The sequence below is a fragment of the Mytilus edulis genome, chromosome 3 (genome assembly GCF_963676685.1).
Source record: "Mytilus edulis chromosome 3, xbMytEdul2.2, whole genome shotgun sequence".
NCBI classification, from domain to species: domain Eukaryota; kingdom Metazoa; phylum Mollusca; class Bivalvia; order Mytilida; family Mytilidae; genus Mytilus; species Mytilus edulis.
In genome coordinates this window covers 85,196,281-85,223,773 of record NC_092346.1, presented here as the reverse complement: position 1 = coordinate 85,223,773, position 27,493 = coordinate 85,196,281, and the positions used below count along the sequence as shown (strand labels likewise).

At 31.1% G+C, this 27,493-nt stretch overlaps 1 protein-coding gene across 2 annotated transcripts; it reads left to right on the top strand.

Moving 5' to 3' along the window:
• The first annotated feature begins 313 nt into the window (after window positions 1–313).
• On the top strand, window positions 314–22,104 carry LOC139514594 (cyclic AMP receptor-like protein A). 2 transcript variants are annotated; one of them, XM_071304000.1, is made up of 14 exons: window positions 336–417; window positions 2,403–2,455; window positions 2,963–3,017; window positions 3,972–4,028; window positions 4,623–4,683; window positions 5,917–6,004; window positions 6,490–6,579; window positions 6,959–6,994; window positions 12,604–12,682; window positions 14,700–14,830; window positions 15,368–15,444; window positions 15,935–16,005; window positions 16,393–16,519; window positions 17,998–22,104. In XM_071304000.1, exons 1-13 carry the CDS (start codon window positions 361–363, stop codon window positions 16,516–16,518), a joined length of 981 nt encoding a protein of 326 aa, XP_071160101.1. In that variant the 5' UTR covers window positions 336–360; the 3' UTR covers window position 16,519; window positions 17,998–22,104. The 2 variants fall into 2 exon arrangements, with proteins under 2 accessions (XP_071160102.1, XP_071160101.1); XM_071304001.1 differs by lacking the exon at window positions 16,393–16,519 and having other exon boundaries at window positions 314–417.
• Window positions 22,105–27,493: the final 5,389 nt, after the last annotated feature.

The following is a 27,493-nucleotide window of genomic DNA, read 5'->3' as shown; positions in this document are numbered from 1 at the left end:
GTGAATAAAAGAAATAAAATTACATTATGCATTCATTCTCAAATCATTTACTTGACTTAGTGTCAATAAACAAGTCTCAAAAACACATGAAATTCTCACCAATTTAGACTAAAATTGTAAATAAAAGGTTGGTCCATGCCCCAAATTACCTGTTGACATGCAAGATCGACACAAAACAAATACAATATTACTTCAAGACGAAAATTATCGATCTGAGAGTTATCGCAGTTATAGCTGTAGTTCAAAGATCTATAATAAAATAACAAGAAAAAACTATTGTACTAGGAGCGACAAATATTTTTATGTTAATGAGCTCTCCTATTTGGAGATTTATATAGTATTTTTCATGTAAACAGAAAAATGGAAAATGTCACCGAGTTGGAGTGCACACTATTTCCTGATAATCCTCACCAATGTGTAAGTTATGAACACTGAAAACAAATTCTATAATTTTACTTTATGGGATACTGCTGTTGTCAAATTCTAAAAAAGTTTTTTTTAACAAACTTTTGATGGAAATGGTGTTTTTTTGTGACATACATGTAGTTGTAATTGTGATTTCGAAATGTTTTCGATTTCTCAATTGCTATAAGGATGTACATGTTAGTTTAGCATGCCTGTGATTGTTAAGGGAATATTTTTATTTTAGTCTTTTATTTGACACTGTCATTTATAAATGAAGATGGTGCTAGAATTATGATGGAAATATTCCTGCTAGATCATGTCTAAATATAAACACTTCCTCATCAGTGCCAGTGGGAAACAGCGGGGTGGGACCTTTATAGGGACTCCAGGATCGGGTGTTCAGATCAGGATTTCAGGATTTATCCTTTCGGGATTTGGGAATTCCTTTTTCAAAATTTCAGGATTTAAATTTCTTTAAATTCAGGACCTCAGGATGCCATGTTTTCAAGCCTGGGATTTCGGAATCAGGACCCCTCCTACAAAACATTTACTGTCTAAATTTCAAGACATGACATTACAAAGAAGGTACAAAATACCACAGTATGTCTTTAGTGAGGTGAAAATTCATTTAAAAATTCTCCCTGCAGATTGTAGTTACCTTAATAATTTGAGATTAACATTTAGCATGTTATAAAACAGCTCATATATACAACATATATAATCTGACTTTCTTCTGAATTTCAGAAACCTACATGTACAAACAAATGTAATAATTATGCCTGAATAAATTTTATCATTATTTACATGCATTTGTTATGCATTACATTGTACAATGTATAATTTGATATACATTGTACATGTAAGGCCAATTAAAAATAATTGATAGATTTTCATCCCCGCCCGCCCTTCTGAAATCGTCCCATCCCAGATTTTTTTTTATCTTAAAATTTTTTTTCCCGGTTTTGTTCATTTTCATTTCCGGTAACCGTCAACATGGTCAAAAATTTCGTTTCATTCAAAACTTCCTGTTTCAAATTTGGGTTTTCATTTTTCTACTAGTAATTTTAAATGATTCTGCAGCTTTATGATGACAACATCATTTACCGGGAATAGATCAGAAGGGCATGAAATATTCGGGTTTTAAGTAAAACGCTGTGTCCAAGAACGCAAATCGCGGTATTACAAAAATTTCTGTGATTAGAAAACCGTGGATTTTTTAATTGATAATTTTGGACTGTGAATTATATCCAAAGCGCAATTATCGTGGAACACATAGTTACAAAAACAATTAAAAAAACAACTGAAACAAGCACGAAGTTGTTACATTTACATGTAGATTTATGACATCTTATTGAGTTTAAAAAGTCGGCAAACAATACACTTATATTTACCTATGGCCATTGTTTTTTGTTGACAAACAGCAAACACCTTTTGTCCCAATACCCTCAAAAGAGTCATTAAACAACTTCTTCTTTTTTGTTAAGTTTATGTTTTACTTTATAATTATATTTGCATCTTGAAGAAGAACCATAAAAGCACCAACTCTATTATTTTCAAAATGGTTTGAGTTTTCATTTTATTCTGTTCTCATAATTCTTGTGTTGCATACCAATGCATATTTGCCGCATTTTATGGCGACAGCAAAACATCACTTAGAAAGAAGAAAAAATGGTGATGGAAGTCCAACTGAAGAGAGCATTTCTCCACTTTCTTGCTGTTTACTAAAAATAGGTTTCTAAAGCAGCAATTACATGTAGAACAGTGGTTGCCAATCAGAGATATTTATTCAATTTTTGAAAAATTGTGTACGATTCCTTATACATGATATAAGCTTATTATTACACTTGCATATGTGATGAGCACGTCGTCAGAGGGTTTCATAAGAAATAAATAATAAAATCCTCCCACCCGCCTCATTTAAAAAAAAATTTGGATGAAAATCTACCAATTAATTTTAGTTGGCCTAATTGAGACTAAACTGAATCTTGTATTTGTAGGATGTTGTTATAGCAGTTAGAAGGACAACAGGAGCCTTATCTTTAGTAGGATGGTAAATATTAACTTATTGACAACAGTAAACAAAACAAGTTACAAAAATATATTTATTCAGTGGGTGTCTATAATATTTATGCACTAAAAATAAAGCTAAATGGTGACTGTTTATTTAAGAGAGTTTTAAATTCAAATGTATTCAGCTTTAAAATGTATGAGATAAATGACCCAGCACTACATGGGCTTGTATATATATATGCATTGTTTGATCAAGATAGAGTTATTTGAAGGGTTGGAATCTCCTTTCTTTATGGTACATTGCACATGTATTTGTTTTGTAAGATCAGAAATAAATCGATAGAATCAATTTTAAATTCTAATTTTCTGATTGAACCAATAAATTTGACTCTAATGGAAAAAAAATGGATGGATGGATAGTTGTTTCTCATGGTCCAGCAGCAAATTAAAGTATTTGCCGTTATTGACCGGGGTACCACTTGTAAATATCCAACCTCGTGATATTTAAACATGTACATAATCAGATCCATGATTTTTTTAATTTCAGTTTCTTTATGATAGTTGTGATATGGCTGTTCAAGAAATATACAGTTTTTGCACAGGTAAAGAAAAATTTGTCTAGGAAGTTACAAAATTTTTAACACATTTTTTAGTTTAATAAAATTTATGTAGACTATTGTACAACTCATTATATTATGTACAGTATTTCTAGCAACCTGGACCAGCATAAACTGCTTTAAATGAATTGATTTTTAATCCTTTTATAACCACACAGGACTATTAAGTTATTATAGACTATTGCACTAAAATAGTCATTGAAGGAATAAAAAAATATTCTGTCATTTCCAAATTTAACAGAACACAAATTTTGTTGTCTTATATTTGTACATGAAACTATTATCATGTTTAAACATGTTAAAGTAATTGTAAATTGGCAAGATATGTTGCTTATTTTTTCCTTCAAAATTTTAGGAAGTGAATTCCTCAAAAGTGTGAAGTCACAACCATTTAAAACACAATGCATGAACGATTTTTAGAGATTTTCTTAAATAACCATTAAAACACAAATTTTTACAGACATACACATGACATATGTAAAAAGGCCTATAAAAGTCAACTCTCATGAAATATTAGGAAATTGAAAGGGTTATATTTAAAAACATTTTAGAGCTGCAATGAATCTAACCTTTTATGCCATGATATGCAAAAATGCAAAAAAGTATTATAAAATATATATGTATGAGTTGGGGGGGGGGGGGGGGGGGGGGGGGGGGGGGAGGGAAGAGTGTAAAAAATCAACAAAAATTCTATAATTCTGAATTTGGTATGTTTGTCAATGAGAAAGCAATCCTCCAATGACCAAGTGACGTAGATGTAAGTATAGAAACCTTTGTTTTATTTTAAAATAAAATCTTATCTCTATCTTCACCATAAAATAAAGACAAAACAATGTGAAACTGTATCAGCTCTCCTTAAATGATATTAAAATGTATCTATAAAGATAAATTATTTGGTAAATTTATTCTATGTGTTTATTATAATTTATCTTCTTTCAGAGATTAATTTTATACCTCAGTATAGCAGCATTTTTTGTTTCCATTGCCTATTTGATGGTAAGTATATCATTGTTAACCATGGTAGGGAATGCTTTACAATCTCTTTGAAAAGATTTTTTTTTATAAAGTTTAGAAATTGTACTGTACAATTAGTTACATGAAGTATATGGTCAATCAATATTTGCCAGTATGAAACCTAATCTTGGCCTTTGTTTCTTGCTAAACTTATTGCTTTGATTTTTACTTCAGTAGAATTAGTTACTGGCAATCATCAATAAAACTTGTATATTTTATTATTCTTTATATTTTCAAAACTATATTATTTAGTATTAAAGTAGTACATAGGTATTTGTGATTTCACAGAAGTTTTAAGAAATTTTGTTTTTCAAAAGAAAGAAAATATGTCAAGTTATGAGTTGTTTGGAGTGAGTCTATAAAAGTTTTGAATTTATTTAGCAGAGATAAACAACCAAAAAGGTATGCAATCAATACCAAATTCTTCAAATAACAAAGAAAATATCAAACTTTAAGTTTAATAATAACTATAGTATCTTTATGATAATTCTTACAAAAACTTGAAATTGAAAATTAATTAAATTGCTCCGTTTGCATGTTAAACTGAAAATGTGAAACTTTTTTTTTATATTACAGGGAGGTCTTGTTCCTGATGGAGCCACTTGTCATTTTCAAGCTTGGTTTTTACAATTTTTTGGTAAGAAGACTTGTGAGGACTATTTTATGATTTTACACAACAAAAATATTTCTTATTACTGATTAGATGGTGTTTTTCAAAAAAAATATCACCATTGATATGAATATCAAACACTACTTTTACATGAACATATGGAAACATATATTTAATCGCAAAACAAACACACTTTCTCTATTTACTAACATAATGTACTTTGTTCTCAGTAATACAAAAATTGAAAGATCTTTATCTATGCTTCATGTCAAGTTCCCTTTTTTTCTTTTTTTTTTGGACATTTTTTAAGAAGTTTTTACCAATATAAGTTGAAGGATGATTAAGGAGATGTTGTATGATTGCCAATGAGACAGTTATCAACAAAATGCCTATTTAGGTAAGTATCTGAATACATAAAGTTTGAAAAATTTAATCTGTAAAACCAATTTTTGACTTTGGCTTGCTGTTTCTAGCATCATCAAAATATACAATTTGTTTAAGTTTGTGATTAGATCAGTTGAAGAGCAACCTCAGGTGTTAATTAAATGATGATTGGGTCAGTTTCAGGAGAACCACTAAATGCAATTCATGATTTTTGGTATGCAGTTGGTCCCTACCTCCACAGCTAAAGTTATTGTCAAATCAATCATGTCTTGATATATCTAAATTGACTGCAATAACTGTACTATAAAAGTAAAAATGTAAAATATAATTTCAAAGTGAGAAATATAACAAAAACATTCAGTTCATACCCATGTAAAGGTAAAACTTGTTTTGACAACAACTTCAACAAGAATACTTTTTTATTTTCTTTTAATGAGAATTTAAAAACAAATATAATTTATTAACATTTGAAAAGATTTTTTATGCCCCACCTACGATAGTAGAGGGGCATTATGTTTTCTGGTCTGTGCGTCCGTTCTTCCGTCCGTCCGTCTGTTGGTCCGTCTGTCCCGCTTCAAGTTAAAGTTTTTGGTCAAGGTAGTTTTTGATGAAGTTGAAGTCCAATCGACTTCAAACTTTGTACACATGTTCCCTATGATATGATCTTTCAAATTTTAATGCAAAATTAAAGTGTTTACCCCAATTTCACAGTCCATTGAACATAGAAAATGATAGTGCAAGTGGGGCATTCGTGTACTGGGGACACATTCTTGTTAAAAGAAGTTTTGATCTTGGTTACTGGTCTACAACAAAACATTAAATTAGAAATCTTCTTAATCCATTAGTTTGTCTGATATTACATAAATATACTTTCAGATTTTTCTGTTCTGTTATGGGTAGCCTGTATAACATTTAACTTATTTATGAATGTTGTTAGAAGGACAACTACAGAGAAGTTCGAATGGTAAGATTTTTCATACACAGTTATTAACAATTTTTGAATTACTGTTAAGAATATATACATGTAGGCTAGCACTTGGGAGCGAAAACAAAGACCTCTAGGTTATAATAAACATGTTTGACAATAACTTCAATGTGACCAAACTTTAAAATCAAAATCAGCATGCTTGCAAAATGCCAGTACATTAAAATAGGGTCTGTAATGAGAGTTAAAATGTCTAATGGAAAATTTGTTAGAAAGCTACATTTGTTTTCAAGTTTTAGGTGACTTTCTCTGATAGCCCTAATTAACTAGTTTTAATTTTAGGTTATACCATGTATTCTGTTGGGGAGTATCTATGATAGTTCTAATTCTATGGTTTTGATTTTAGGTTATACCATGTTTTCTGTAGGGGGATAGTCCTAATTATGTGGTTTAATTTTAGGTTATACCATGTATTCTGTTGGGGAGTATCTAGAAAAGTCCTAATTCTCTGGTTTTAATTTTAGGTTATACCATGTGTTCTGTTGGGGAGTATCATTGGTATTGTCACTTCTTCCATTTATAAATGATCATTATGGACCTGCTGGTGCTTGGTGGTAAGTCATGTACTAATTATTGAGATAGTATTATTTAAAACTTCAATTTCGTAGTAAGAACAAATGCATTGAAAACTTATTAATTGTGCATAATCCGAACATAAACAAATAAAGAAGTGACTGCTCTTTGAGTCCCTATACGCAAAAATATTTTAAAAAACCAACCCATCAATATTCTACATGTTTTTCCTTAACGAGCAAAGAGCAAAGAAAAATGATGTGAACATTGAAAACTGTTCCAAATTTAATTCACTTTATTATATATAGAGAAGCACGCATTGAAATATTGATGTGTTATATTAGATGTGATACTTGATCAATATGTGTCAATAAATAACTATAACTTTTCAAAACCAAACATATATTTGTTGTTTTCCAGCTGGATAGAGTCTGATATTGGTTGGAGAGTAGGCATGTAAGTATTTTGCTGAGTAAGACAGAAATATCTATGTGACACATCTGGTAGTCTATATGGGACAACATCCCTAATGCGCCTCGAAATGAGGAACTCAAAAGTCATGTGTAAATAAAAAATCTCTGTGTAGTGATATTGGACATGTTTCTATTTTTAACAAATGACTGAACTTAATTATTTGTGGTGATTAGGAAAGTAGAGGAACATAGAATAAATGTGTAAAAACTATGGAACTATTGAATGTGTTCAAAGTATTAAATTTTAAAGAACTTATTGTGTTAAAAAGGGGATATTTTACCACAAGGAGCCGCATCACAAAAGGATGTTCGGGGTTTGCTAATTTACGGAAAAAGTAATCTCACTTTGTACCCCGAAAATTTAACCACATATGTGAAAATGTCACAGCTTCGAAACGAGCTATCATACGTATCCAAGTTTACGATATGGACTGAGCTACAGGAAAAAACGTTACCATTACCGCCTATGTAAAAACAATTAAAGATATTGAGCCAATATATTGGGACAACATCCCTAATGCCCCTAGAAATGAGGACCTCAAAAGTCACGTGTAAAGAAAAAATCTCTGTGTAGTGATATTGGACATGTTTCTATTTTTAACAAATGACTGAACTTAATTATTTGTGGTGATTAGGAAAGTAGAGGAACATAGAATAAATGTGTAAAAACTATGGAACTATTGAATGTGTTCAAAGTATTAAATTTTAAAGAACTTATTGTGTTAAAAAGGGGATATTTTACCACAAGGAGCCGCATCACAAAAGGATGTTCGGGGTTTGCTAATTTACGGAAAAAGTAATCTCACTTTGTACCCCGAAAATTTAACCACATATGTGAAAATGTCACAGCTTCGAAACGAGCTATCATACGTATCCAAGTTTACGATATGGACTGAGCTACAGGAAAAAACGTTACCATTACCGCCTATGTAAAAACAATTAAAGATATTGAGCCAATATATTGGGACAACATCCCTAATGCCCCTAGAAATGAGGACCTCAAAAGTCACGTGTAAAGAAAAAATCTCTGTGTAGTGATATTGGACATGTTTCTATTTTTAACAAATGACTGAACTTAATTATTTGTGGTGATTAGGAAAGTAGAGGAACATAGAATAAATGTGTAAAAACTATGGAGCTATTGAATGTGTTCAAAGTATTAAATTTTAAAGAACTTATTGTGTTAAAAAGGGGATATTTTACCACAAGGAGCCGCATCACAAAAGGATGTTCGGGGTTTGCTAATTTACGGAAAAAGTAATCTCACTTTGTACCCCGAAAATTTAACCACATATGTGAAAATGTCACAGCTTCGAAACGAGCTATCATACGTATCCAAGTTTACAATATGGACTGAGCTACAGGAAAAAACGTTACCATTACCGCCTATGTAAAAACAATTAAAGATATTGAGCCAATATATTGGGACAACATCCCTAATGCCCCTAGAAATGAGGACCTCAAAAGTCACGTGTAAAGAAAAAATCTCTGTGTAGTGATATTGGACATGTTTCTAATTTTAACAAATGACTGAACTTAATTATTTGTGGTGATTAGGAAAGTAGAGGAACATAGAATAAATGTGTAAAAACTATGGAGCTATTGAATGTGTTCAAAGTATTAAATTTTAAAGAACTTATTGTGTTAAAAAGGGGATATTTTACCACAAGGAGCCGCATCACAAAAGGATGTTCGGGGTTTGCTAATTTACGGAAAAAGTAATCTCACTTTGTACCCTGAAAATTTAACCACATATGTGAAAATGTCACAGCTTCGAAACGAGCTATCATACGTATCTGTTCCAGACCGTATGAGTATTTGGACCGTACGCGTACGGTCTGGACCGTATGCGTACTTTTTCAAAATACGCATACGGTCGGACCGTACGCGTACGGTCCAACTAATAATAAGAAGATGGTCAAGTTTATCAGATACAAATGTAAATAACAGATAAAAAAATCTTATATCTCAAATTAATATAAAAAGTTCAATTGATATTGAAATGAAAACTTAATATTATAACTTTTTAAAAAGGTCACGCTAGTTTAATCTGTTAATCTCCTGTAATTAGCATGTCAGTAATTAATTAAAGGCCAGTATGCTCATTGAAATTGGGGTTAACGTATGTAAACAAAACGTACAAGGACATTCAATTGTTTTATAATATTTGTGAACTTTAAAAAAAAATGCATATGCAAAGGAACATGAATGGACCGCAAACATGTAAATGTAAATTAATAAAAAAAAACATAACATTCCTTGTGGTAGTTAGTGTCAACTGGAGCGAGAGTACAAAAATGGGATTCAGATATAGAATTAAACAAACATTTAATTTCAATTGTACGCTTATTCACTTACCCATCTGATGTAAAAATAGCATCTTGGAGAACTAAAGCTACAAATTTTTGGTTATTGTTTATTTTTTTTAATTTAACCCATATGATACCAAAACATGTATGGTCAGCTGGACCGTACGAGTATACTCATACGGTCCGACCGTACGCGTATGGTCGGACCGTACGAGTATACGTATACGGTCCGGACTGTACGCGTACGGTCCAAATACTCGTATGGTCTGGAACATATCCAAGTTTACAATATGGACTGAGCTACAGGAAAAAACGTTACCATTACCGCCTATGTAAAAACAATTAAAGATATTGAGCCAATATATTGGGACAACATCCCTAATGCCCCTAGAAATGAGGACCTCAAAAGTCACGTGTAAAGAAAAAATCTCTGTGTAGTGATATTGGACATGTTTCTATTTTTAACAAATGACTGAACTTAATTATTTGTGGTGATTAGGAAAGTAGAGGAACATAGAATAAATGTGTAAAATCTATAGAGCTATTGAATGTGTTCAAAGTATTAAATTTTCAAAGAACTTATTGTGTTAAAAAGGGGATATTTTACCACAAGGAGCCGCATCACAAAAGGATGTTCGGGGTTTGCTAATTTACGGAAAAAGTAATCTCACTTTGTACCCCGAAAATTTAACCACATATGTGAAAATGTCACAGCTTCGAAACGAGCTATCATACGTATCCAAGTTTACAATATGGACTGAGCTACAGGAAAAAACGTTACCATTACCGCCTATGTAAAAACAATTAAAGATATTGAGCCAATATATTGGGACAACATCCCTAATGCCCCTAGAAATGAGGACCTCAAAAGTCACGTGTAAAGAAAAAATCTCTGTGTAGTGATATTGGACATGTTTCTAATTTTAACAAATGACTGAACTTAATTATTTGTGGTGATTAGGAAAGTAGAGGAACATAGAATAAATGTGTAAAAACTATGGAGCTATTGAATGTGTTCAAAGTATTAAATTTTAAAGAACTTATTGTGTTAAAAAGGGGATATTTTACCACAAGGAGCCGCATCACAAAAGGATGTTCGGGGTTTGCTAATTTACGGAAAAAGTAATCTCACTTTGTACCCTGAAAATTTAACCACATATGTGAAAATGTCACAGCTTCGAAACGAGCTATCATACGTACATGTATCTGTTCCAGACCGTATGAGTATTTGGACCGTACGCGTACGGTCTGGACCGTATGCGTACTTTTTCAAAATACGCATACGGTCGGACCGTACGCGTACGGTCCAACTAATAATAAGAAGATGGTCAAGTTTATCAGATACAAATGTAAATAACAGATAAAAAAATCTTATATCTCAAATTAATATAAAAAGTTCAATTGATATTGAAATGAAAACTTAATATTATAACTTTTTAAAAAGGTCACGCTAGTTTAATCTGTTAATCTCCTGTAATTAGCATGTCAGTAATTAATTAAAGGCCAGTATGCTCATTGAAATTGGGGTTAACGTATGTAAACAAAACGTACAAGGACATTCAATTGTTTTATAATATTTGTGAACTTTAAAAAAAAATGCATATGCAAAGGAACATGAATGGACCGCAAACATGTAAATGTAAATTAATAAAAAAAAACATAACATTCCTTGTGGTAGTTAGTGTCAACTGGAGCGAGAGTACAAAAATGGGATTCAGATATAGAATTAAACAAACATTTAATTTCAATTGTACGCTTATTCACTTACCCATCTGATGTAAAAATAGCATCTTGGAGAACTAAAGCTACAAATTTTTGGTTATTGTTTATTTTTTTTAATTTAACCCATATGATACCAAAACATGTATGGTCAGCTGGACCGTACGAGTATACTCATACGGTCCGACCGTACGCGTATGGTCGGACCGTACGAGTATACGTATACGGTCCGGACTGTACGCGTACGGTCCAAATACTCGTATGGTCTGGAACATATCCAAGTTTACAATATGGACTGAGCTACAGGAAAAAACGTTACCATTACCGCCTATGTAAAAACAATTAAAGATATTGAGCCAATATATTGGGACAACATCCCTAATGCCCCTAGAAATGAGGACCTCAAAAGTCACGTGTAAAGAAAAAATCTCTGTGTAGTGATATTGGACATGTTTCTATTTTTAACAAATGACTGAACTTAATTATTTGTGGTGATTAGGAAAGTAGAGGAACATAGAATAAATGTGTAAAATCTATAGAGCTATTGAATGTGTTCAAAGTATTAAATTTTCAAAGAACTTATTGTGTTAAAAAGGGGATATTTTACCACAAGGAGCCGCATCACAAAAGGATGTTCGGGGTTTGCTAATTTACGGAAAAAGTAATCTCAATTCGTACCCCAAAAATTTAACCACATATGTGAAAATGTCACAGCTTCGAAACGAGCTATCATACGTATCCAAGTTTACGATATGGACTGAGCTACAGGAAAAAATGTTACCATTACCGCCTATGTAAAAACAATTAAAGATATTGAGCCATATATTCACTATCAGGAAGTAATTCAGACTAACTCTTATTACTTTACCTTTTTGTGGAAAAAAGGAATGGAATTGTAGATAAATATTTGTATGCCCCTGCCACAGCAGAGGGGACAATTAGTGTTGCCCATGTCCATCTGAATATATGTATGTCCCAAAATTTGTTTCTGTTCTCTTAAATTCTGTTTGCCTCAACCAAATGTTATGAAACTTATACACAATGTTGATTACAACAAAACTCAGATCATTTTCAAATTTGGGAGGCATCACTTTTACAGTTATTGAGTAATGCCCCTTCATAGCGTTATATGGAAGTAGCAGTATCATCTGTGGACTTTTTAATATATATTCAATAGCAAAATCATGTGAGTTTAATCAAGCATGTGACCCAACTATTTTAAAGTTTATTCAGTCTTAGCTTCATATTGTTATTTCATGATATCATTATCCTAATGAAAAATGTTATAATAAAAGTCTGTTGTAGCTTGTAAAAGGTTTTCTTAATCCATACTTTATCCTTTATGAGTTCATCACTTAACTTCAATCAACTTCATGATCAATTAAAATTTAGTTTGGTCAAAGATATATAGTACCCTAGTTATGATATCATTAATTACTAAGGTCAAACCGATTTATGTCCGGCAAACATTGTTTTATGCCACAAGGTATCCTACCCCACCTTTAATTATGGCATTGTGTTGACATGAGCATATGGAAATACAACTATTTATTCTACATTTCAGATACTATGGACCATTGTTTGTTATATTGATAGGATTAGTTATCACATATTCATACATTGTATACAGCTTATATAGAAAGGTAAGTTTTTAGACTTAAGTATAATACCAGAAATAATACAAATATGTGAGAATCAGGAATACCAATGTGTATTAACTGTCACAGTAGTCACATGGTAGCATGCTTGCCTGGCTTAAATGTTGTTATGTGTTTAACTCTCTACCAGGTCTAATCAAAAATTTTAGAATGGGTTTCTGCTGCTACATCTTGAAGAACAGAAGGAGTGAGAGCAAATATTGGCCCGACTCAAAGTCTGAAAGATAATTCTGGGTAGGGTAATATTTCTTTGTGTGGACTTTCACCATGTGATCTAGCATGTTAAAAGTCAGGCTCTTTGTGTTGTACTAGCACAATCAATCAATTTTAATCAAAATAAAATCTATTCTCATTTAACCCTTATTCATTATATACTTTTTCCACAAAAAAAGAGACTTTTTTAACTGTTTTCAACACTTGACTTTTACATCATATTTTCAGAAATATACTCAGGGTCATGTCAAAATATTTGAGGTTGTTGATTACTGTCGTCTAAAAAAAAGTATTTGGTCAACAGTATTTTATGTTTACTTAAGGAGGCTCAACTCAAGGGTATAAAAATTAAAAAAAAATAAATAATAATTTTCATTTCAAGTCAAATTGTAAGCGTAAATGAACGGTGACCCCATTTTATACGACCCCAAAAAAATTTTTGGATCGTATATTGTTATGATGTCGTCGTCGTCCGAAGACACATTGGTTTCCGGATAATAACTTTAGTTTAAGTTAATAGATCTTCATGAAATTTTTTCAGAAGGTTCAATACCACAAAAGGAAGGTTGGGATTGATTTTGGGGATGATGGTCCCAACCAATTAGGAATTAGGGGCCCAAAACAAGCATTTTTCTAGTTTCAGGATAATAACTTGTGTAGAAGTATTTCAATTGCTCTAAAATCATACTGCAATGTTTAAAACCACAAGTAGAAGGTTTGGATTCATTTTAAGGGTTATGGAGCCAAAGTTTAGGAATTAAGGGCCAAAAAGGGGTCAAAACAAGCTTTTTTCTAGTTTCAAGACAATAACTTATGTGTAATTGTATGGATCTCTCTGAAATTGTACCACAATGTACCATATAACAAAGGGGAGGCTGGGATTAGGTTTGGGTTAATTGCCCAAAATATGTAGGAATTAGGGGCCAAAAAAGGGCCAAAAAGAAACATGATTCTAGTTTCCAAACAATTATGACAATAACTTGTGTTTAAGTGTATGGATCTCTCTGAAATTGTACTACAAGGTTCAATACTGCAATGGAAAGCATGGGATTGAGTTTAAGGGTTATTGCTCCAAGGGGGGTTCAAAAAGTTGGGGGGGGTTTTTTGTTTACCATTTTTTGAAGGGGTTCCTTTTTTTTCAAAGAAGTTTCAAGAAGAAATCTTCAATTGCATAGTATTGTGCAATAGATTTGTTAGATCTTTGACCACATTAATTTTGTGACAAAAACCTATATTATGTAATTTTTTTTATCACAATCAAAATTCAGACAGAATCAAGCTTGAATATTGTGACCAAATTTGCCCCAACTATTCAGGGTTCAACCACTGGGGTCGTATAAAGCTGCGCCGTGCTGTGCACCTGGTTTATTTTATTTTTCTTTTAAGTATAAGATGAAGTTCATTTATAGAAAAATATAGCGAAATCCTATATTAAGTAAAAAATTTGATTTAGACCCACGAGCCCCTTAAGTGACATAATTCTCTTTATGGGTTTTCTTATATTAAGTTGAACTACCATATGTTGCATCACTTCACTGAATCTTATGCATGCTGAGCAATATTTTCAAAAGAAAACACCATACCAAAAACAACAATTTAAACCATTATTTCTTACTTTGGTAACTTGTCAATTGTGAAATTTTATTTTATTTCTTAAACACTATACTGTAGTTGTGTTATTGGAAATTTTAGGTTGCATTAAATTTTGAGCGAAATACCAGTATGGGCCTGATTGCCCATATTGTTTTTAAATGAGATATTATGCAATTAAATATACTTTTGGTTACAGGCCTCCAGCTGGCAGGGTACTTACGATCCAGACACAGAAAGACAAAAACAAATGTTAAAGGAGGATATAAAGCCTCTAACAGCTTATCCATTTGTTTACATTGCTGTTTCTATATTTCCACTGATAAATAGGTGAGGAATTTTGTTAATAATAATCATTATTGTAAATAATAGTGCACAGCACTGCTGTTTCTGCATTACCATCCATGAGAAGTTTATAAATGTTTGAATGTAGTAAGTTTACAAACTGATGTTTTATATTCCCTCTGATTAATAAAGTAAGGTTAAAAAAGGGTGGCTAGGTTATTCTGAAATCTAGAAAAATGATTACACATTTTCTCTAAATCCAATACTAATTTACACACAAATCCAGTATGTGCATTCACCATGGTTATTGTGCTATTCCGAATAGTCTCCGACAAATTTTTCATCTTATTTTGTTCAACCATGACCTAAAAAATATATAAGTGGAAGAAAGATAGTATTAACTGATTCTGTCAGAAATCAAAATTTAACCTGTCAATCAAAATTATTTATTTTAGAGACAGTTGTTAATCTGATCATTAAACCAATTGTATAAAGTTTTTCCTCTGCTTATTTATCCAAACTATTGAAGTTAAAGGAATATTGATGAAAATATAAAATACATGTATTCCTTTTGATTTTTAGGATACAGAATGCTGTTGCACCAGATTCTCCTGTGTTTGCTCTGGTTGTGTTACAAGCTCTATCTTCTCCATTACAAGGTATGGTATTTGTCTTTCTGTGACTTGTCCAATTTTGTAAGTTAAGTAATAGATTAAGATTTAATACTTTACAGCTGTTTTCTCTATCATGACATACCACTAGTACTTCAATGCAACACTTAAAGATGAGCAGCATTTGAATCAACGTATCATGTGATAGAAGTCTTTGATAAAGTTGAGTGCTATTCATCACTTATGTAAGATGGTTTATTAATTTTTCTGAATTTAAGTTGATGATTTGTAGTACAAAGTCTGTTTTTGAAGTTTAGTTTACATGTCTATGATTTTAATCTTCTTTATTAAGTGATGAGCAATATCAGGATTTTATCTTAAAAAATAACCACAGTCACAATGTTATGTTTAAAATATTATTGATGAAAAAAAAAACAATTTCTCTTGGTTTTGATTTGCTACAGTTAGCTATGTATTTAATACTGTCTAGTACAATGTTTGTGTGTTTTTAAGTTTGCCATTATTGACTTTCCTGTAGGCGCTGTAAATGCTGTTGTGTATGGTTTAGACAGAGAAACTTTCAGCAGACTTACACCATCACAGCTAAAGGTATGAACCGTATTGTATTTACCTGTACATAATTTTCATATTGATTTGAGACATTGCTTAAACATGTAAAAGCAGCCATTCTAGATTTATTTTCTAGTTAGCATGCTTCTATGCACTGTAAGACTAACTATTATTTCTCTAACCAGAATACTGAAAGAGATATTGTACATGATTTTTCATGAAATCTGAAATCTGAAACTCTCAAGCTCTCATTCTGACAAAGTTAATTTTAAAACCATTTTGATGATGCAGCTAAATTTCTTTGCTTTAAATCTGCTACTGTTTTTTTTAAAAGAAAATCAAGTTACAAAGTGACCTTAAAAATTCTAATGTAAAATTTTGTGCATGCACCTTGCATGTTATTAGTTGGTTTACTTTTCTTATTAGATGGCCTTGCGTAGTCACACATCACCCCAAAAACCCAGAGAATATCCTCTAGCTTATGATGAAGAGCCGTCGTCTCCTTCTCGCCCTGACCGTTATAGTAAGGTGTCGTACTCCAGACTTCATTGAGGTACTGTTGGTTTTCAACTTTTGTTTTCTACCTAGTGTGCATTTAATTTCTTTGTGTATTAGCTAGTGCATTTATTTTAAAGCATGCATTTTTTATTTGCCACAGCAGTTGATGTTTTTAATTTGTTGATGGTGGTAACTCTATCATGTTTTCATCATCTGCATCATTGAAGCCAAGGCAATAGTATTCAAAACTGATGTTAATGGTGTAAAATTAATTTTTTATGCATTATTGAAAAAAAATATCGTAGAATACTTTCAACCTTGCTTTGTAAAATATGAAGTTCTAAGATATTTTCTCATTTTTTATAAAAAAAATATAAATGTAGTTACAGTTTTGACATTATAACTGGTACAACAATTCAGTGTTCTATAACTAACTGCTTTTAATATTTACTGTGGTTCAGGTTTTTTTTCTTTTTTACATTTTTTTATCAAATCTAAAAAAAAAATGCAACAGCTTGTGACACAGAAATTAGGTACACATTTGTGATAGTCTACAATGATTTGCTAATAGGGCACATAGAGGTAAAATACCAAAAGGGACTTGACCAGTTGATATATAGAACTAAAGCCAAAATCCTTAATAAAAATTTAATATTCATCCACACATACTTATGATAACTTTAGCAATAAAAGCTTTCAATATTGAAAAAGGTACACATGCACAAATGTTTCGGATATTTAATCAAACCATACTAATAGAATAACACACGATCACATCTTTGGAAAAAACATTAAAAACACTATTGTGTGCCTACTTGAATTTAGGAGACAATTTTTATCCAAACTTAGATATAGATACTTTGCTCAGTATTTTGAAAATTCAACAATTATAAAACAATCATCCTTAATTTTTCACTATTTTGATAGTCTTTGGATTACATATACTAGACCATTTTTAAAACATGCACTGTTAATTTTTTTATTGGTTTCAAAGGTATGCACTCTTTTTTATGTCAGAATTTCTCAATGTGTATTATCATACTTCAGTTTTAGAGCCTTTCTGAATGCTGACACAATACTCTGTTAAAAATATATCTGGTGATTGACTTTTCTATTTATACGCATGAAGCTATATTTGCCTTTGAAGTTTGTATCTATTGTTCTTTTCATGAAAATTTATAGAAAATTTGTAATTTTAACATTTCAAGTTGTAGGTTTCTGTAGATTAGTAAATATTGATTAATTGTCTGAATTAGATTTCTACAAGTTTGATATTATGGCTTTGAATTAATACACTTGAAATGGTTTTGATGTAATTCTATGATTTATTATGGAAATAGAAGTTTTAAAAGTGTTAAATTAAGACTCTCAAAAACATGAAAAATTACTGCAGAAAAAAACATTTGTGAGAACTATCATTGTTATTCTACAACTTTCAGCAACATTCCAGGTAGATTTAGTTTTTGAGATATTTTTCTTCACGAGCTTACTGTAGTGAAATAATAAAAAAATGTTTTCTGATTACAATTACAGATTGCAATTCAACGTAAGTTTCAGCGTGATGAAGGTATACAGGAATACACCCCCAACTATGACATGGCACAATCCATAGAGCATGCAGAAGACCATTGTCCAGAGCACCAAGATTATTAGGAATCAAATATAATACAGATGCTATTCATGTTCAGGAGACTGTTGAATTATTATTTATTGATACATGTAATGCTTTTCATACTCATTTAAAAAATCATGGTAATGCAACTGTTTTTGCTGTCTTAATTGTCAGGACATGTGTATTTATTATTGTGGAAATGTATGTTGTTAAAATTAAGATCAATTATCATTTCCTGTTGCTTCCTCTATGTTATTACATCAGAAAAAAATACTCTGTTTGACATGTTCATATAACCTTTTTATGGGTTGTCATTAAGTTAGCTAGCTTTTGACTGATATTTTTTATTTTTATTTTATTATTTTTTTATAAGTCAGATGTTGCTTTTTTAGCTACCAAACCTTTCTTTAAATTCTTTCCTAGCCCTTTACCATGGCCTGCATTATGGCCTTGTCTTAAAATAGATTATAAAAGCAAATTGAAATATTTGGTAGAGTTGCTTACAGTAAAATGATTAGGAATTTTATTCACAGACACAGGGTAAGTAAAATGTCTATGTGATAACATATATGAAACTTTTTAGCAATCACATTATCCTAAATAGTGGTAAACATTTAACTAATCCAATTCAGTTAAGGTACTGTGTGTATATTTCAAATCTCTGGGTACTAACTTTGGTGCTTTTATTTCCATTCTCATAATCCATTCTTTTCTGATCTTTTCTGAATTCCCTATGCCATTCTTAACAGAAATCCCATACTACAGATACTGCAGAGAGAGAGTAGAAAGAAAGGTGGAACTTTTGAACAAGTAAAATAGTTATCATTGTCATTATGCAGCTTTTTTATATAAGGTGGATAAGGTTAAAAAGCTTAGTTTTAAATTATTATCTTATTGTACTTATATGCAAACAAGTCATGTGCTTCAGCAGCTGTGCTACATTTACTCAAGTTATTCATGTTTTTGTTTTAGAATTACCTTTTTTGTATTGAATTGCCAAATTAGGAATAAATATCTTAGTTTGTATTGATTGCTAGAATTTTTAGAGATAAATGGCAGTAGGTAATATGAATTCGATATTATAATAATGTTTGAAGTATAAGAAATTAGGTTTTACAATTTGATTTATTTACATACATGTTTGACATAAACTAGATTAAATAAAGGCAATTGTAATATTCCCACTAACATGCTAAATCATTCCATTATTATTATAATTTGGAAGGACAGAATGTTTTACTTTTTCTTTGGGCCTTAAAAGAACTTTATTTTCATTTACGGAATAAAGTGTCTGTTTGAGTTAATACTAAAGTCTTTTTAAAAATAGTTATGTGTTGCCAGTATTATGGTGATCATTATACAATGAGAATTGATATCATACAATTTGGATAATAACTATACTGTTTTCTTTATAACTTTTTGCATATTTATTACTTATAAGCAATTTTTTTCTAATTTAACTAGTATTTGTGGAGAACAGGGTATTTAAATTCTTAAGGTCTAAGTAATTGATTAACTTAAGTAAGTAAGCTGTCAACGGAACCACTCTGTCAGTGTATACATATCACCATTTTGATTGTATATCATATTTATTTAGTAGAGCAGGTCCAATAATATATTTTATAAAATATTTATGGTACATTGATTGGCCATCCTTGGATAAACTAGGAGATGATTTATATCTAACATTGTTTTCTTATCATTGGTAAAGAAAACATTTTTCTCTTCAACCATTGGAATTAGTATGCATTCATTAAGTAAACAATTTCTAGTTTTAAAATTCATGAAAAGAAAAAATTTCAAAGAAGGAAGTATGATAAGAACCCTCAGTTTTGCTTCTGAAATTGAAAAGAATTGGAAAACAGATACTTAAATTTGTAAAACATGCATGTGTAAATGTAATTGGTAGATAAATAAAATTATGTGTTCTGTTGACTTTTATGCATAGTAATGTCAAACATAAACATTGAACTGTTTGATTAAAATTTCTATTCTATTGAAAAAATAGTTTTAATTAAAAAGAGAATCAGCCTACCACAAAAGAATGTATCACTTATTTAACTTTTTGATACAAGATATTTTTTGAAATAGTCTTTTTGGGAGAAAATTAAGTGTTATTTGGAAGATCCTAAAATGAGGCTTATTTTGTAAATGAAAGTTGAGAAGTCTTAAATATACACAAAAGAATCTTATCAACATCTAGATGCTTGTAACTTGATTAACACAGAGATTTAAAAAAAAATATATATTTGAAATTTAAGGGATCAAATTAACAATCTTATCATACATTCACATGTCTAAAAACGATAGGTATTGGAAGAATATGTATGAACATTTAATAAGCTTTTTGTTTGACACTAAACACTGGTAAACTATAAAGTGTATATATTATGGCAAATACCATTGTGTTATATTCATGTTATTGTTTTATATAATTACTTAATTAGTTTTACAAGTACTTAATTTAAATTATTTAAGCTTTAGTGTTGCTTATATTGTCTACTTTGAGTATTAATGCTTATTGGTGACTGTGGGACCATACTATCTTATTTGCCTCAAATGTACATTTTATTTATTGTGACCATCTATACTTTCTCTGAAAATTTGTAATATTTGAACTTTTAAATATAGTATAACCTGTCTATTCTTTCTGGATATGTGTAAAGGTAAGTACTGACAGTCTACTGGGATGATCTTGATTTCTCCAACTCTTTAAGACTAACAATATTACTACTTTCATTAAGCTGTATTGAACCTAGCAAGAGAGATGTAAGGAAATAGTCAGATGTCTATATACATTATTTAGTTGTGTATAAAACATTTGTTGTGCAATTTTATTTAACACCTTATGTGATCATTATATTTCAGTTTGAATCATTGTTTTTATAGAGATTTTTAATGATACAAGTACCAGACATGCAGGATACAATATATATACGTTTCACCAAGGTCAAACAAAAAACAGTGTGTGTTTAGGGTTTCCTCCATGGAGAAAAATACGGTAGATACATAGAAAATATTTTTTATTTCACCTTTTATTTTTACCTTCAGTCTGAGACTACTATAACTGTGTAGTCTCAGCTTCAGTGTATTGGGAAAGCTGCAATTTTGTCCTAATGAAATAATAATGTTAAGTGCCAATAATAACATAAAGATAGGCATAATAAATTAGAGTGTGTAGGCAAACCCTGAACACAATTTATTTTTTATTTTGGCCTAATAATGTTAATATACTGATATTTTTAATACATTTGAACGAATAACAAACTTGTTGATTTATAGTTGTTGGATTTATAGATGTTTATAATTAAATATAAAATATGATTTATTTTGCATACTATTATTTAAAAAATCAAACCATAAATGTGATATTCAGTCAGAACTTTTAGTATAAAATAAGTAATATCAAATACACTTCCCCAAAAACTTACATTTTGCCAATGAACAATTGAATTGTTTGAAAGTTTAATAATTTGTCTATGATGTATGTTGTTGAAGATTACATGACATTGAATTATAAATGTTTTTGGATGGGATATGCATAAGCACACCTTGTTCACACTTTTAGAGTTGATTTCTGAAAAAAATAAGTAGGTTTCAAGTTTGTTTTATATCACCATGTTGTGAATTTGTAGTTGACATGAAAATGTAGATAACAGGAAATAAGTAATTTGTTGTAAACAATAACATTTTATACTGCTATTGACTTGAGGCGGTTTTTTTCATGTGATATATATGATTAATTAGGGGTATATTTGGCTTAAGTTATATATTTCTCTTTGCTACTTTGTTTATATTTCTTTTGAAATATACAGGAAACTAATTGTAGATCACTTAGGTATCACTGTATTAAAATTGATTTTGGGAGTCATACTGGCTTGTTTACAACTTCTTCAAAAAACATTTTTAAAGGGAATGTAAGTTCACAACAAACAGTTTTTAAATAGTTGTGTTTTCAGATTTGTATTTGAAAAGTAATCACATTTGTAAAATATGTTGTAAAAATGAATAAATGTTCTTGTTACAAATATTGATTTATTATTTTAGCACAAGATGTTAAAGGCATGAGTTGTCCAATTTTCAAAGTTCATAAACACATATATAGTTCGTTTCTATGTATGTTGCATTGTCGTTTGTTTTGTTTTGCACTTCAAAGTTCTGTTGTTTTTCTTTCTTAGTTGATGTGTTTACCTCGGTTATAGTTTGTAACCTGGATTTGTTTCCTCTAGATCAATTAATGACTTTTGAACAGCGGTATACTACTGTTACCTTTATTTATCTTATATTGTTCTACACAAATAGACAAATGATAAGAACTCAAAATGTAAACATTATCTTATAGTGTCAATATTATTTTTCCCCTTTCTCTTTTGTCTTTTGTTAATATTCACAAGACTATTTTAAATTCGTTAACTCTTGTATCTGTCTCACACCAGCCAATTCGTTTGTGGTTTTCTTATTATTTTTATGGGTTCATTTGTTAAAAAGAATATATGTTATATATTTTGGCAATTTGATTTGTGACATGTTGTATCTACACATCTGTATGAAGGATGATTGTGAATCGTATCAAAAGATCTAAAAACAAAATATGAACAACTCTTTATAAATTTCATTCGAAGCTCGTGTCTGGATTTACCTTTATCAGGAACACCAAATTCTAAATATCTGAAAACCAAGGATGTATACGAACCAAACAATTGAAGGAATGCATGACCAAAAAGGACATACAAATTTTAGCAAAATCCATCTGAGGTCAACTTTGCCTGAGGAAGTTAAATATTTTTTTTAATGTAGTTTAGAAAGGTTTGTTATAAATCATAACAGTACCGAGGTGCACTACTGGGCTGATGAAACCTTCAAGGATTGATAAACTAACAATAGCAGCATCGACCCAGTGCCTGAATGGTGTCAGTGGTCGATGTGAACAAATTTAAGTATCCAGTATATATTTTTTTATAGCACGATTGAAATATTAAAAAAGTGTTTAAATATTGATATACGACATAGTTGTGTCTTGTACATATCCAAGTATGTTTTATAGATTTAAAATACTATAAAATCTTGGAAATCTAGGAACCAATACAGAATAAATGACGAAAAGAAGTAAAACCTGAAAAACAAAATAAACATTTAAATAGTCCTGAGTATGAAAGTATAAAGCTGATTTGATTTTCAATATCTGGGTTTCGGATGTTCCTGTTGCAGGTAGGTCAAGAGATTAGGACACGATGATTTAACAGTGTTGTTTTCATTTTGTGTCTCGCCTTGACGGAGTCAAAAAGCAAAAAAATAGGTATGCTGTTTCCTGCGTCGGCGGCAGCAGCGTCAACAATTTCACGGCCGACACTCGGCTAACCGAGAGTTTGGGCGGTTAATCTATATTGAGTATGCGGCTATATCGGCGGTTGGTCTGTTAATCGGGTTGGCTAAATAAAGGCAACAGTAGTATACCGCTGTTCAAAACTCATAAATCCATGGACAAAAAACAAAATCGGGGTAACAAACCAAAACCGAGCGAAACGCATTAAATATAAGAGGAGAACAACGACACAACACCGAAACGCAACACACACAGAAACAGACCAATCATCAGACAAAACACCACGAGAATAACAAATGTAACATGAAAACCAAATACATGAATTTGGGATAGACAAGTACCGTGCCACGTCTTATCTCAATATCTCAAAAATAAGAGAAAACACAAACGACTCAACGTTAAAATGCAACACAAAGAGAAACGAACAATATTATAACAATGACCATCTTCCTGACTTGGTACAGGACACTTTTAAAGGGGAATAAAAGTGGTGGGTTGAACCTGGTTTTAAGGCATGCCAAACCTCGCACTTTAATGGCAAAGTTAAATACAACACCGAAACGACAACACAACACCGAAACGACAACACAACACCGAAACGACAACACAACACCACAGGACCACAACACAAACAAACAGGAGAACATATTAGACACAGAAAAACATGATTAATAGATAACAAAAAGCATCAGGTCCAAAATTCAATACGCCAAAAACGCGCCTTGCCCACACAAGACTCACCAGTGACGCCCAGATATAAAAGATCGAACGTGAAAAAAGTACAAAGTTGTACAGCACTGAAGATCAAAAGTTGAAAAGGTTTCGCAAAATACGGCATTGTTTTTATGCCCGGGATAAGAACATTCTTATTATATAGAACAATTCATGCTATTGCAAACAGTAAATTTTATCAAATAAATATGAAAGAGATATACACAAAGAAACTAAAGTATTAACTAATTACAGAAAACTAAACCTGAATACATAACGCCTAGATATAAAAGATCGAACGTGAAAAAGGTACAAAGTTGTACAGCACTGAAGATTAAAAGTTGAAAAGGTTTTGACAAATACGGCATTGTTTTTATGCACGGGATAAGAACATCCTTATTATATAGAATTCTTAATGCTATTGCAAACAGTAAATGTTAACAAATGAATATGAAAGAGATATATATAATGAAACTGAAATATTAACTAATTACAGAAAACTAAACCCAAGTTTATCACAAAATAGACACACATCCGAATCAGTCCAAGCGTCAACGTAATTAAAAAAAATTGTGACGTCACATACGATGGCGAAAAGGCAGAAACGTTATGCCACATTTGAATTTATGAAATTTAGAAACAGCATGACGTCACATATGAAAAACTATCATTCAAAAATGAGATAGAATTAGGATTGATTTAGAACTAAATACTGATAATTCATTTAAACAAAATGCATATTGCAATACTTATTAATAGCAATTAACTGTAATATATATATGTCCAGTTTGTTATGAATCCAACTTCAAACGTAAATAATCGTACAAAATTTAATATAATTATTAAAGAGGAGGTGGTTAATTTTTCTATACGTCATACCTAAATATATAATAAGAAGACGTCAACACATTTGACAAAATCTGATGAGAATTACAAATATAACATTAAACATGTAAACTAAATACATGAATTTGGGATTAACAAGTACATAAACACGTCTTATAGTAATGCGAATTCACATTCAGCAAAACGGTCACAATCGGGAATAAGTCACGTTTGGTAATTAAAAGATTAGACGACATAATGACAAACCACAATCTACCATGTGGTAAAAATGTCCTTAGCTAGTTTGGTTAAAGAGACATTATATGGATCAACCAATTCGTGATGGTGTCCATAAAATTTACGGAGTGTCAATTTTAATCTGTCCTCCTCATAACTTTGTTGGAGCAGTTTCTGCGTAAGGAGCACACTCCTGTATATGAAGTCCGTATAGTGTGAACAAGCACGTGAATAACGTATCAATTGTGATATGTAAACACCATACGAAGGGGCAGAGGGTATGTTACTGCTGAGAAATGGGAAATTGATAATTGGGAAGTTGAAATCGTCCCGTTTATCATAGATTTTTGTGTGAAGTCGTCCATCTACGTCAATATTGAGGAAAAGATCAAGGTATGAAGCAGTCCTTCTAGTATCAGTAGTATCCTTAATTTCAAGTTCACTGGGATATATGAGATGTAAGTATTGGCTGAAGTATGGGTTGTTCAACGATAAAACATCATCAATATATCGAAAAGTAAAATTAAAGAATTTCGCAAGGTGCTTTTTCTTTTTGTCTTTTAGAAGGTTCTGAATAAATTCTGCTTCATACGAATACAAAAACAAATCAGCCAGCAGGGGTGCACAATTAGTACCCATTGGAATACCGATTGTCTGTTGAAATATAAATCCTCCAAACTCAACAAATATATTGTCGATCAAAAAGTCCAGCATTTTAATAATATCATCTTCAGTATATTTTCTGGAAGATTCAGTGTGATTCTTCACAAAATATGAAGTATTGTATCCCAAAACAAGAAATTTGTATCTACGATTCCCATTTTTATAGAAAAAAAGCTCTGTTTTATGAGTTGGTGAAGTCGATCTTTCAACTGAGCATGGGGAATAGTAGTATATAGCGTAGAAAAATCAAAAGTTTTTATGTTGCTGCAAAATTGCAAAGATTGTGATCGAAGGTTAAGCAGTAGATCTTTCGAATTTTTGAGAATCCACATCTGGTTAACACCACTGGTAGAATATATCTCCTCACAATATTTTTGAAGCCCATCTTTAACTGTAGAAAGAATAGTAGTCAATACTTTAGAAATATGTTTAGTCGAACATTTTGAAGACCCAGCTATGTATCGTTCTTTATATGGAGTTTTGTGTAATTTAGGTATCCAGTATAATGAGGGCAAGTTTTCTTCGTTTTCTTTGATGTTGATACCAAAAGAAAGAAGGACAGATTTATGATTTTGTAAAATTTCATCCTTGGTAAATGATGTTAAAGAATATGTAGGATTTCCAGTAGTTTGATCAATTCCAAGCTCTGTAGTGAGACATTGCAAATAATGTTTTTTACATATGAAGACAATATTATTGGAGGCTTTATCTGCCGGAACAACGACATATTTGTCATGCAAAGAGGATAAAGCATCCACAACCTCCGGATTCTTGAAAGGGTTAGAAACTCTTGTACTCATATTACATCTTAGTTTTTGTATGCGCCTCTGAATGCATGATCGAATAGCTTTGATCCATTCAGACAAAGTGTCCAGTTCGGGTTCGTCTGGTTCACGCTTTATCCATTTTCTTGCATAGTCCTCAACTGCATCCATCAGTAACTTGAAATTCTTTTTCCAGTTGATGGGCTGGGGGATTCTATACTTTGGTCCCTTGGCTAGCAACTCTCTTAGTTGTTTATTGGTAACAATACCAAGGTCACCAGTAATAATATGACCAGCTGGACTATAATTGTATTGAGAAGATGCACATGAGCAATCCGGAGGCTTGGATTTTGTATCTTTGAGGTTAAAATCCTCTAAAACTCTCTTGTGGTTGAAAATCTTTGATGCAATAGACTTGGTGTAAATATAAGAAATAACAGGTGTAGCTTTATTTTTGAAGTAATCAGGTATAGTTTTTTGTACAGATTTTTGATGAAAAATATTGCCAATATTTACAGCATCTAAACCTTTATTGGCGAATTCTACCTTAAAAAAGTAACGCTTTTCCTCACTATTGGATGTAGTCAATACGGGTTTAAATAGTCTATGGTTAGCAATGTCCATGATAATTGCAACTAATCTATACAAAACAGAACGAGAATCAGTAACGGAAGTATTTTTGGCATCTTGAAATAGTAAAGAAAGTTTTGACAATGAAATGGAGTATAATTTAGTTCTAATATGATGAATACCTAAAGGTTTTTGAACAGACGTTAATAGACTATCAATTGTCACGGTGTGTACAGCAGGTGGTATATATTTTCTGTGACCATGACTTCTATTTCGTCGAGCAGAAGTATTAAATAATTTTAATGTATTGACAGTACTACACCT

Bases quoted from the DNA above. Each gene is read 5' to 3' on its own strand.
- LOC139514594 (XM_071304000.1), top strand. From the start codon at position 361: ATGGAAAATGTCACCGAGTTGGAGTGCACACTATTTCCTGATAATCCT. The intron at 12,683-14,699 runs GTAAGTTTTTAG...TTTTGGTTACAG, and splicing joins TATACAGCTTATATAGAAAG to GCCTCCAGCTGGCAGGGTAC. The intron at 16,006-16,392 runs GTATGAACCGTA...TTTTCTTATTAG, and splicing joins TTACACCATCACAGCTAAAG to ATGGCCTTGCGTAGTCACAC.